The sequence below is a fragment of the Triturus cristatus genome, chromosome 6 (assembly GCF_964204655.1).
Source record: "Triturus cristatus chromosome 6, aTriCri1.1, whole genome shotgun sequence".
Taxonomy (NCBI): domain Eukaryota; kingdom Metazoa; phylum Chordata; class Amphibia; order Caudata; family Salamandridae; genus Triturus; species Triturus cristatus.
Window position 1 is genome coordinate 153,770,548 of NC_140589.1, and position 13,560 is coordinate 153,784,107.

At 42.2% G+C, this 13,560-nt stretch overlaps 1 protein-coding gene across 1 annotated transcript in view; it reads left to right on the top strand.

Annotated features, from left to right (window-relative positions):
- The first annotated feature begins 400 nt into the window (after window positions 1–400).
- SRP9 (signal recognition particle 9) overlaps window positions 401–13,560 on the top strand; it is a 73,855-nt gene continuing 60,695 nt past the window's right edge. Inside the window, exon 1 of the mRNA XM_085610396.1 lies at window positions 401–579. Within this exon, the coding sequence (XP_085466522.1) occupies window positions 505–579 (75 nt within the window). The 5' untranslated portion in view covers window positions 401–504. The remainder of the gene's footprint in view (window positions 580–13,560) is intronic.

Here is a 13,560-nt window from a genome sequence, read left to right on the forward strand (position 1 = left end):
TCCCTGGGTGGATCAAGGGGCGAGGATATCTGAAGGTGCTTCAAGCAGGTTGCAAGTGAAAGTAAAAATTGAATGCCTGTACCACAAGCTCTCCTACAGGTCTCGAGTAGAATTTATTGCCCAAACTTCTCAAATACTCCCGAGTAAAAAACACAAAGTAAACAGAACTTTCACAAGCGAAGCGAACTCAAATCATATCAAACCTATTTTCATAATCATAGCAAGAAATATAGAAGGAGATAGAGCGTCGCTAGAGACGTTCTAGCTCTGTTTTCTACTCTATTGTTTTCTTGCGTTCCACCCACTTTCACCTGCCAAGACCAATGAGAGACGAACACACCTCCTGCCCACTGCCAGCTGTCTTTCAGCGCCGGAACCTAAAGTGAAGAGTTTGCGCATGCACGACCCTTAAGTGCTACGTACGGGTCACGTGACGTCCTCGCTTGCTGGTTTCCTGTGATGGAAGCGGGTCACTACCGGCTGTGATTACAGCGCCTGCCAGCCATGCCTTACTACCACCAGACATGGGAGGAGTTTTCCAGGGCCGCCGAGAAGCTCTACCAGACCGACCCCATGAAGGTAAGGGTACCAAACCCCGTAGCCACTGCACGGCCACCGTCCATAGTTTAGAAACTGTACGTGACTGTATAAGACATATCTATAACACAGATACGAGCCTACCTTCATAAGGCATCTGAGGGAATAGAGATTAAGTAAAATAGGGGAAAATAAGTGCCACCGTCACTTGCATAAAAGTGCGCAACGTGGCGAGAGAAGGGTAAAATATTTAATTTTTATTTAGAAAATATTAGGAATCTTCTTCCGCTCAAACTGAAAGGTTGGCATTTTCTGAACATATTGGAATACCCCCGACATCACATCCCTAACTGGAATCTGTACTGCAATCCAAGCAAGGATTGGGTGAATTGTTCCATGTATAACGAGTACGTTAAAATCCGGCTTCTCCTCTTAATATGTTAATATGTTATGTTAATAAAATCCATAGAGCGCATGGGTGCCCACTTAACGTGGCTTCCCACAGAGGACGAATATCGTAAACCAAAAGAAAGAAGAAGAAAAGGTGGACACTAAAAAAAAAACCTAAGAGGCGAAGCCCCAAGTTCTGAACTCTTTTCTTGAAGCATAGATTGCTCTTAAACAGATTGTACGAATCTATTAACTGTGACCACCTTGTCAGATTTCAGTAAAGCATCCGTGCACAGCTTTATATATATTGTGTACGTGGCAAACCGACATCTCTTGGCAGAGCATTGGAGAAAGGTTAAATTCGTGTTTCAAAAATATTACTTTCCCCAACGGTGAGTGCAGTGATATAATCGAATATACTTACTATGGGGGCACACTTGCCTTCAAGAAATATATATATTTTTTAATGTTGAAATAGTTTTAATCACATTTTTACATAATGTTTGCTGTATCATTTACGTAGCAATTATTTTGATGACTTGTACTTTGGCTTTTAGAGCTAAGCTGTAGAGCCTATCATAACTCTACTGTGAATGTGCGACTTTATCAATATTCTAGCACATCTACATACCTGATCTCGCTTTGTGGGTTATGGAGTAGCCTGGTCGTTGTTTAAGATGACGGAAACTCGCCATACACCCAGTAGAGACAGGCTGGAGACTCCTCATTGCAACATATCAGTGATTCCTAGTCTGTATATAGAAGACATTAGACCCCCTGCTGACGGCCCTTCCTTTGACCTTTCACTTTACAGCCTTCTTTCATCCTTAAAGCCATCTCTCCCTACTGCCTTGTACAGACCTCACCACTGCAGCGTTTACATTCTCCTTCCTGCTGCTCTTTTGAAGAACCCATAGCCAGCTGAAAGGAAACATCTAATCGCGTGAAGCTTGCCATTCGTGCCCCATACATTGCTTATTCTGTTGCTGGAAAATAGCGCTCGCTGTAATTTACAAGCAGGTGTTCAGTATTTCATACTGTATTTGGGTGAAAACTCATAAATGTACACATTTTTGAGGGACCATTTTGACGTTGTGGCTTTTTTACAAGTCACAATTTACCCTTTGTGAAGACTAAGACGTGCTGCTAAGCTAGTCCCTCAACTAGCTTGTCAGCAATAGCAGTTCTATGTACAGATTGCGACATAATGTGACAAGCATTAAACTACATACATGCAGGCCTTGAAAAATCAGAATGTTACCAGACTTAAATGTCTAGTTACTTAAGTAATCTACTCGACCTAACTGTAATGCTCTTATCCCGTAAACTCATCTCCAACTGTGTGATCGTAGGCAAATAATTCATTTAGTCACCTTTTTCTTCATTATCCGGTACGAGAGAACCTTCAAATACATGCATTCAGCATGTCTGCTTTACAGAAAACTCTTTTGTTTGATTTAATAGTCAACACATTTGCTCCCTGTATAATAAAAAGTCTAGCCCAAATATAGGGCACACAATAGCCCTAACTTGCCTCTTAATTCACTGACAGCATTGTAATCGGGGCAAGGGCAGAATTAAAAACTCTCACTTTACCTAAATATGTTACTTAAGGATGATGTAATAGGGCATTGCTTGAAAACCCCATGATTGCAACATAAATCTAAACAATGCTTTCATTTGTAGCATTTTGGAAGTTCTGAAGTACTACTAGCTATGACTTTTTTTTGTGTGTTAACTTTAGCGCAGAACTGAAGCCTGTTCACAAGGACAGTTTGAAAACACAGTAAACTCTGCAGCCACATTAAATGTTCACATTGAGCAACAAAATGTAAAGTTCCAAACAGCTAAAGCAAAGTAGACTAGAAGCACCAAGACCTATTGGCTTTGCCAATGTTTGTTCTGATCATGGCAAAGAGCTTTTCTGACTTGGTGGAAAACACAGCATTTGATTGGCGCATAAAGCCCAGACCGTTTCAGTTTGCCAGCACACGTTCGTCATGGGCAAGATAGTTGGCCTCTGTGTGTGTATTTGTGTGGTTTTATTTTGTCTAAATGTGTGTTTTTTAGGTCTCGCCTGACCCAGCGCATGCGCTGGTCTGGCGAGACTTATTGAGCGGGCTCCAAAAAGTGCTACCAAGCCAGCCTAGAGCCACAGTGCATGTGCGCGGGCGCGCGCGCTTTACCGCGATTACTTTCACTTTCACAGCCGCTTTGCATAGCCAATAGGTCTCGCTTTTGGGGCCTTATAAGTATTTAATTATGCACCTGTTCCATGACTAAACACTTATAAGGTCCCAGAGGCGAGACCTATTGGCTATGCCAATGCTTGTTTGTTCTTGGGAGCTCAGATCTTAATTGAATGTGACTGCCTATAATGCATTGTTACTAATTAAAGAACATATATTTATTTGTTTCCTTGGGTTCCTGAATGTGTTAATTGGATTTTAATGTTTTAATACATTTCTGTAATTTAACTTAAATGTGTGAACCGAGCTAGCGGAATAGGGCTAAGTGTCCTTTAGAGCTAACCCTAAAACATGTTCGCCCCCCCCCCCCCAAACTGCAGAGTAATCTTTGCTTTCTGTAAATCTAAGACGTGGTATCGCACAAATCATCTCTGGGCTGAATATAGACAGAAGAGGGCTTTGCAGTACAATATTCATGTGTCGGATCAGAAAGTACTTGTCTCATAGTTGAGGGGAATGAACCCTGGGGAATCGGCATACAGGTAGATTCTTGTGCCACACTCTGGCCACAAGTGTGTGTTCTTTTCAAGTTACTGACAAAAAGGACTTGAACAACTTCTATAATTTACCGTTAGAGGAAGTTCAAAACCTTCAATGCATGTTGCTTCGAACACCAAGGATACCATGCAGTGATTATTAATACCAGATGACTGTAGCCCTGGAGAAAGTTAGACTCTTCCACCCCCGCACTGGCTGTTGCAGACTTCTCTCTCAGATAGATGAATGGATCCCCCAAAGATGATTCAGTACTAGATATAGATCCTTTGGAAAGAATTACAGAATACCAGGAAAGTTGAAGACAAATGTCTGCTTTGTCCATAGGTCTGTCACTGGGAGAAGCAAGGCATTTTTCTTTCGAATCTGGAAAATGTTATCCGTATCATCACAAGGGATGAGCTTGGAGACATCATAGCCTACCTCAGTACCAACAGTCTAATCTCTTTAAGGGCAAAGGAATGCGCATGATGACCAGCCTGCATGACATGATTTTGTTTGTGCCCCTTGATAAAGCCAACTCAAAGAATCCTGTAGACTAACAGAAATTGAGCTTTGCCATAAGCATACACGCATTTGCAATGCAATCAGTCTCGCCTTTGGGACCTTATATGCAGCACATTAGCCTGGGTGCTGAAACATCTACTGTTCTTTAACATGGAGGGAGAGTAGGCAACAAATTGCGTGACACGCCAGGTAAGGGAACACATGAAGAGAAATATTGCCTTTCAGTAGGAAATGGTATAGTCCAAAGCTCTGTTTTTAATATAAAATCAGGGCCTTTGGTGGTCATATCACTGAAAATACAAGATTTGGAAAAAATATTGTCTACGGGTGCTCGTGGAAGACCGTTTCTATGGACTGGAATCTAGAGAATGCTAAAGTGATTCTGCGGCTATTGTACTGCTTGACCTTTTCAAATTAATAAAAAGATTTAAACTATAAAGTGATTCTGGTATTTTACTGACCTCTGCATGTCGTTTTCCATGAAGAAAGTTAAATAGAGGCAGTTGCCAGAAATATTTTTTAAAAACAAGAAAGTCCTCCAGCAGGAAGCAATTTTGGTATTTTACTGACCTCTACTGGTCGTTTTCTATCAAGACCGTTAAATAGAGGCAGTTGATCAGATAAAAAGTCCCTACGCGGAAGCAGACAAGTCCTAGGTCTGATCTCCAGAGCCCTCAAAGTACATACACATATAAGTATATACTGAAGTATATGCAAGAGGTCTCGAATGCTCGACCTAAAAAGTAAAGTCTACATTTCTGGCTTAATTTGTGAATTGTTAAGTTTGGCTATTTGCTCCTAGTATTTTAATTAACTTTTCTGCCAAGCATTGGAACTCATCTCGACAAGCTTTCTATAACATTTTTTAATAGAATTTTATTGATTTTCAGTTTTTTGTGCTGGCAATAGAAACAAGCATTTGCAATGCATTAGGTCTCGCATTTACGCGAGTTTGAGTTATTGACATTGCAAATAACAATGCCTATTGGCATTGTCATTTACAATGCCAATAGCTTTAACTCGTGTAACTGCGAGACCTATTGCATTGCAAATGCTTGTTATCTTAAGTGTTTTAAGCCACGCCCTTAATTACATTGGCTACTCCCCTTTGAGAGACCCCCAGTTTTTTCATCCCACTTAAAGCCCTGCTTAACACTCATAAGGTCCCAAAGGCAGGACCTATTAGCTATGCCAATGCTTGTTTTTCAAAAATGCAGCCAGGAAGCTTCGCAGAAAGGTTTCATTTTTTCCAGTCAATGTTTTCGTTTTACAATGGAAAATAATTCTCACAACCTCCTTCTCTCAATGTAGATGTGTCAGTAAGTTTGCTACGTGGCGGATATTTCAATTACCTCTTCTGCAAAGTACCAAGGCATACATTTTGAAGCGATCTCGAAAGAACGTATTTCAGAAAACAAATATCGCCGAAGCCAACATACAGGCCTCCTACTTACTGCTCTTTTATATAATGTAGCGAACTGTAAAGCGAAGGTAGTACCTAAGGTCTTGATAAAGTAAATGTTTACTCTTCCTCGTAGTCCCTCCCACCTCTTCGCCTCAGAGCTGTGTGGCCGTAGTTTGAAAGTCTGGGGCAGAGGAGATGTAATCTAGCCTTGATTAAGAAACTCAAGTGTACCCCCAGCGTGTGAAGCGAAGATTTGCCTGCTAATGTCCTGTGAACCGATGCTAATGAGACCTTCAATATGTAAATCTGGGAGTTCAAAGGGGACTACGGGGTAGAGAAGCTGCGGGTGGCAGCTCGTCGCCGAGTGAGTGTATTACTGCCAATTATCAGGGTCTTCTGATAAACCATGCCTGCTGTAGGATATGAGCTCTGCAGACTGCCCTCCCAGGGCGGTGTCCAGCCCGGCGAGATAAAGCCCCGGAGTCAGGAGAGGGGCATTTGTGGAGCTTTTCTGGCGTAATGTCCAGAGCTGCCGTCTTCAGAGGGAGGGAGCCAAGTTCGAGTCTGGGCATGGGCTCTAACAAAACAATTAATGAGTCATTGTGTAACGTAACTGCTGCTCATGTAAAACCCTCCAATACTTTGGGGTCGAGTTCGTGCGATATAAAACTGCAGTTTTTTTTTTTTTCTAAAAACAGAAGAACCATCCATCAAGGTGTCAGATGTGGCAACTTGGTCCCCTGATGTAGCGAAATGCACATACTGATGTTAATCTTCGTATGTGGGACACCTGGAGTAGACATCGAATTATCCTCCTATGGAGGAAGTGATGGGAGGTGCATACTGTATTAGGAGAGTCGTAAAAACGCTTTGTTATGATATAATAAAGCCAAGTCCCTAACAGCCTGTTGGACTGCGGTTGCTGCTCCAGAGTCATGTTTGCTGTACTGTGCAGACAACAGTGGCGTAATGCAAAACAAGCGCACACTGAAGCTGACTAAGTGGGAGGGGGGAGTGGGGGCGGGCACGCAGGCTGCCAAATGGTGCGCTGAAAGTGATCGCGATCACATCACGGCGAAAGTGAAAGCAAACGAGTGCTTTCAGGCCTCCAAATGGTGCACGTGCCCGGACGGCGCCCATGCACTGTACTTTTGAAATATTGCGTCATCTATCGTTGTGTTGACTGGACAGTTTTAGTGAGCAGCATTGCTCACATGGCCAAGTACGCCGCAATATTGCATGAGTGTCAAAAGCACAGTATGTAATAATGTTAACATTAAAAGCTTATGATCCTGGCAAAACTTTTGCTGTGCAAATTCGCAATGTAGTTTAATGGCACGGCAAGATGCAAATGTCTTTGAGAGTCACAGTGTCAATATTGTGATTACGTATAAATTGCAAGAAAAGGGGGGATGGCAAAGAGGTTCTACATTATTCTTGGAATCTGAAGGAAATATATAAATGCTGTAGGATTTATCCAGTAGGCTCCTGGCTGCCCTTGTAAGTCGGCAAGGATTCTCATAGTAGAAGCTGTCTGTGACTGACAGCAGTGGAGAAACACACATTGGTGAAGCAGATACTGCTCTCATGGGATGCTGCATGCTGCCCCTGATGCCCTCTCCGAAGAATTTATTTTGGCACTGCAACCCTCGTCCTTGCAAGTGTACAAATAGAAGTTTCCTCCCAGCAGGCCTTTTGGGCACTTGCAACACCAGCTCAAATTAAGCACTGCTTGCAAACATCCTCTGTGCTGGATTGATACATCCTGTAAAGACCAAATAAGTGGCTGTTCACGTCGCAATGCTTCGCTGTGATAACACCCGCCTAACGGTGTAGCTGTCATTGGTGCAGCAGGGGCAGTGCCACTGAGGTCCATAGTCTTGAGGGCCCTTTAAACCCTGTAAATGCTGTTGTATATTACTATCCCAACGGCAGTCAAAGTGGCTATTTTCCATGCTTCCACTAGGGCCTGTGGCATCCTCACTACGTTACTGACCCAGACAATAATACATCAGTCTCAACATGTTCCTTAAGAAGTGTACGATGCTCGGGGGTTTCAGCCTCGCGCAAATTAACAAGCAGGCAGCAACCCTTTCTGTGCCAGGCAGTTGCACTCAACATGTTTTGCTTACCTTTATCTGAGAATGTGCGCTTCAGGAATGGGCTTTGTGGTGCACCACCATGTTTACTAGCACAACACAAATTCCATGTGTCACGAGATAAATTAACATATTTTGTTTTCATTTCACTGGTTGAAATTCCATTCTGAAATCTGTGGAAAGGCGTTTTGCTAGTTTCAGTTGCTGCACTGGGTTTTACAGCATTACGTATTGTATGCCCAGTAGGAAAATATAAGGGGAATTTTACAAGTTAACCAAAAAATATGTAGTAGAAAGGCACTGGCACGATAAACAGTTTAAAAATGCAAGCAACTCGATTTAGCTGGAAATGTCTTCATAGCAGATCTTTAGATGTTCAAAAACTCACATCCCAGAAAACATTCACACCAGGTGCAGAGAAATAAAACAAACCCCAGCCTGATGTATCGGTGTAGACTTGTGTTTAGATGAGAATATGTCAAAATAATATTTTTTCAGATGCTCTGTTAGACACAACTTAAATGTGCAACAGCTGCCGAAAATGTAATATTCGCATCTGCGTTTATCACAAATCCGGGTGTGTGCACAACTTAATGATTAGGCATAACAATGACTGAAATACGACGACAGCTGTGCAAACGACGGTGCACAAATCAGTGTTTGCATGACAGCATATTGTTTCTGACATGGCTCCTTGACGTGTGGCACATTTTCCACATGATGCACACGGACATGTACAAATTGTTCTTTTGTTATGATATAATAAAGCCAAGTCCCTAACAGCCTGTTGGACTGCGGTTGCTGCTCCAGAGTCATGTTTGCTGTACTGTGCAGACAACAGTGGCGTAATGCAAAACAAGCGCGCACTGAAGCTGACGGAGTGGGAGGGGGGAGTGGGGGCGGGCACGCAGGCTGCCAAATGGTGCGCTGAAAGTGATCGCGATCGCGATCACATCACGGCGAAAGTGAAAGCAAACGAGTGCTTTCAGGCCTCCAAATGGTGCGCGCGCCCGGACGGCGCACATGCACTGTACTTGGAGGCCTGAAAAGCCACTGTTTGCACTTCCAAAACTCGCTTACTATAAGTCTCGCCAGAACAGCGCTAAAGCGCTGGTCAGGCGAGACCTAAAAAGCAAATATGAAATACCATTCTCATACCAATATGAAAGGACCATTTTTCTCACGTTTGAAAATTTCACAGTAATGTATTATATACACAATTATTGTGCATATCTTAAATGAAAAGAGCTCTCCAAGTTAGGGAACAATTGTGAGCGGATATTCATCTTCAACCGCTCGTCATCAAGGCTCCCGCCCCTCCTCCTGTTGTCTGTTTTGCCTTTGCTCCCGCCCCCCTCCCATTGTCCGTTTTGCTTCCCCCCTCTGGTTGGCCATGTTGCCTTTGCTCCCGCCAGCCCCCTGTTGTCCGTGTTAATCACCTCCCAGAGGGTTGCAGTTCCTTATTTGCAGGCCTCTGCAAAGAATAGCCTGTGTGACCTGTAGATGAGCCCTGCAAGTGCAATCCATGGATCAGCGATGCCGCGCTGTACTCCCAGCAAGTCACACCATGAAAGGCAGTTTGTGTGATCTGCTTGAACCGCTTATCAAGGGCCAATTGCTCTTGCCTGAGCCTAAGCCTAGCTTTCTCAAGTTCTAGAAATTGATATTCCCTATCAAGTGGTCCCTCTTGCTAGACACAGAGGTCCATACAGACTGTCCTGAGTGATTAGACTCCGCAGGGGGAGATCTAGATCTCTTTGGTAAACTCTGCACTCTTCCAGGAGGAGTAAAGAGAGGGTCCTCATTGCCTCCTCCATTCTCCTCTTGAAGATCTGAGTTATCCAGGTGAGAACCATCAGGTTCTCCCTGGTCAGGGTTAGAGTCTAGGCCATAAAATGTGTCACCTGTCTTCATTCCCTGTCCCACCCACTCTCTCCTGTTGATCTGACCCTGGGGTTTTCCTTAAGTCATCTAGAAGTAACACCTCTACCAAGCGTTGAGTGTTGGTACTTCTCCCTGTCTTCAACTTCCTAGAGGCACACAGGGCTTTCAGTTCTTGGAATAAAAGCTCACTGCATCTAGAAGGCAGAGAGCCACTGGCATCTCCTTTTGCAGACATACTAGAGTGGTGCACCTACCTAACCTAGTGGGAACTAAACTCTGAGGTTTTAGAAAGGGTGTGCTTGTCATATGCAGATTTTGTGTAAGGAATGGTCCCTCATAGTCCTAAAATATACCACATTGAATTCCCGATTTGATTTTCAAATATGACATATTTAACTACTCAAACATGCCTTGATATGGCTGTACCCTGCGCCTTGTCAGTAAGCAGGACACTTTTATAAAGGTGCCAGACTGTTTCAAGGTGTAGAAATAGTTGAGTAATGCATAGCGAGGGCATTTGTTAATACTGAATCAGTTGTATAGAAACTTTCTGTTGGTGGTGTTACTGTTTCATTGTTGTGCTTCTGATTGTGTAATGTTAGTAGTTTTTCTGGCACCTATGTGCTGAATTGAGTTTGTGTTCAATGTGTCATTTCAGCATCATCTTTGCCAAAACGACTCCACCTAAAACATTTTTATGTTGCTTTGTTCCCAGAGCTGTTATCACAAGGTTGCAGTCTGTTTTCTTTCTACTGTGAAACCAAAATAGCACAGCTTGCCACAGAATAGATTTTTTGTACCCTATTGCCATTGTGTTTAGGTTGGAACTGAAAAGATGGAAACTGTACAAAGTGTAGTTGGAATAGACCCAACAGCTTCCTTGTTCACTTTGTACCCTGATGATACGCTTTGATAGAGACCGGGATTAAAACTTATGCTTTACACAGAACTGTGGCATTGTGCTTGGGTTTCTTGCAACTCTTTTCCAGAACTATATTCTCACATGTATCTAATATCCACTCTGTAATAGATATTGTGTTAACTGGAAAGATTACTGTTTGGGTCATCAAATAAAGCTTTTTTTTTTTTTTTTGTTTTTTTTTTTTTTGCAGAACATGGCCCATCTGGATACTTTTTCTGTGTGGTTGACCATGGTAGTTTCTAAGCTGTACTACTATTGTTACTGTGCAGGAGTTGAACTATTAGCGTTCATTAAGACAGTTTTCAGACATTATCACTCAATATAATGGCTTTCTATAGACAGACAAAATGAGACCTACACTAGAGTAATTATACCCACTCTCTTGTGTCTAATAAAGGTTTCATTCGTGTGTTGTCCTTGTAGCATTCAGATGGTAACGTTTATTCAGAAAGAGTGGCTTTCTTCTTGCAGTTGAAGCTTTGGCTAAAGTAATGACCAAGCACCAGACACTTTTTAAATCGGGCTGCTGCTAAAACATACTGTACTTGCACTTTGTTTTAAAACCGTTTTAGTCTGTTAAACTACTGGAGGGGGTGGGGGGGGGGGGGGAGTTAAATTAGGAAGCATAGCTGGTCGGGCAGTGGTGTGTTAGCCCACGTAACCAGGAAGGGGGCAGACCGTTTCAAGGTTAGCAGTCTATCTGGAATGGGACATGGTTATTTAAGCGAGGATGCTACTCCGTAACTGCTGGGCTCTGCTACACTGTATTTTTCGGTTGTTCCAGGCACTTTAGTTTTTAGGTCTCAGCTGGGTTGTGTGTTGCGCACATGCGCAGTCTCGCTGGCGAGATTTATTGTTTTGGAGGAGTTTTGGTAAAGGGCTTTAAGCCCCGCCCCTCTTTTCCATTGGCTGGCATCACCGTTTATGCTAAACGGTGGCCAGCCATTGGAAAAGAGCTTGTTGTGACGTTTACTTTTGGCTTTTTCGCCCGTCCCACTTGGACGGGCTCGCCTGCTTTCCTTCAGAAGTAAAAGGTTTCTTATCTTTATGGGGCCAAACACATAGCCCCATAAAGACAAGAAATTGTTTTGCTCCGGACGAAAGTGAAAGCGGACCATGCTTGTTGTTGATACGCTTGAGTTTACGCCGTGGGGTGAAGGGTTAGTTTTCCTTCAATCAAATCGTGAGTCCGGTTGTTCGTCACATGCGCCCTTCCCCTCCCTCCCAAAATGGCAAGCGAGCCCTGTCCTATTGCGGCCGCCCAGCCTGAGTGTCCCGGGCATGTTAGTGCATCCCGCTTCTGACGGGGTGTGTCTTTGGTGCAGATCAGGGCATATAAATTCTCCCTACTTCCACGGATAGAGTAATTTCACAGATACACGCACATACACTCATCATACGCTTGGGCCCATTTCACTAACATACACTCGGATTACTCTATAAGTACCAACCATGGAGAGAGAAACCTAAACACCCTGCATCTACACTGAGGTCAATGAGACCTAATTGACACTGTCTTGAGTCATGATTTAAACAATAATAATCATAATAGAGTACTCAATAAATGACAAGAAATAACCACCAACACTGTATTTAAAATAATGGTACTTTATCTAAAATTAGTTCAAAGAAAAGTCAATCAAAAGCAAAACCATTATTCTCAGTTACCTATTCTAGCTAAATGTCATAAATGGGTCAGGACAGGTCTCTCAGTAGAAATCTCCCAAGTTGTCGTCCTCACAGCATCGATCCTCACCAACGCAGGTTTGGGAAGAAGTGGCCTTAGACCCTCTCTAGGCTAACAATACTTATAGAGAAACTTACAAAATAAAGTAACATAAAATATTCTGAATGTCCGTTAAGCCACTGAACTGAGCGAGCAGGAAAGGATGTAGCATCGCTACATTTGGAAAATCTCCGCTCAGAAAAATCACAAAAATAAAAAGACGGAAGAAGGAAACTCGAGTTTACAAATGTAACTTTTAAAAAATGTTCTTCCTCGGAACCATCACGAAGCCACCACTGTAATCACAAAGTTCATTGTGGCTCTCTTTTCCTCCAAGGTTACTGGGACGATTTCCCAGAGTCGCTGTCATTGCGGAAACTTTCAAACTCCAGCAGAAGCCATAGTCAGGTAACTTTCAACAAGGCCTCTCATCATCTCATTTTACTCGAGCACAGGCTGTAAACGGCAGCCATTTTCTCTTAGGCCAAAACGAACCATCTTAATCGAAAGAAACTCAAACAACGTTACTACATCATCGCAATGATTAAACAGTGTTAATTCCCACTAATACCCTTATGTGTATGTAACTAACTAGCCATCTGCAACATATTTAAGCATTAGTACACGTTATTTAAAAAGCGTTTTGTACTTTAAAACAAACAGCACTTAGCAACATTCATTTAATAAAACCTGCACATTATTATTAAGCAACATATATGCATTCCCACGTGTAATTTCTCTTGTTAATCCAAGTTGATTAGTCTGAATTTTCACAAAAAACAAATAATTAATAATTACAATTAGTATTTTTAATTCTCACATATAGACAAAACTGGAGCTTCAAAACCCGATAAATTTTCAACAGAAAACTCTGCTCCAGCAATCCCCCCTTTGGTGATATTATCACCAAATAAACAACCCAAAAAAAAATTTTAGTCCCATTTTAGGAGAATTTGGAAATGCCTTTTTTCTTTTTCACAACACTACACACCCGACTCCCTTTCATCATCCCTCTTTATTTCCAAGTAAACACTCTCCCTCAATTCTTCTAATTCTATTTCTTGTGGATCTCTTTTTGACCTTTTTATTTCTCTTTTCAATATTTCTTTTAATTAATTTCTTTTTCCCTCCCCTGTTTTTACAACACAAACACCCCAATCTTAATATCAATAAAGCAATAATTACACAGGTCAAAGGAAACAATATCTTACCTATAATAGTACTACCTATTTTTGCAATAAAACTCTTAACAGCAACTATTTTATTAGCTATTTTGGTCCAGATACTTTCAGCTTCCAGTGGTACTAATTCTTCATGCAAATCAGTAATATTTTTAATATAGACCT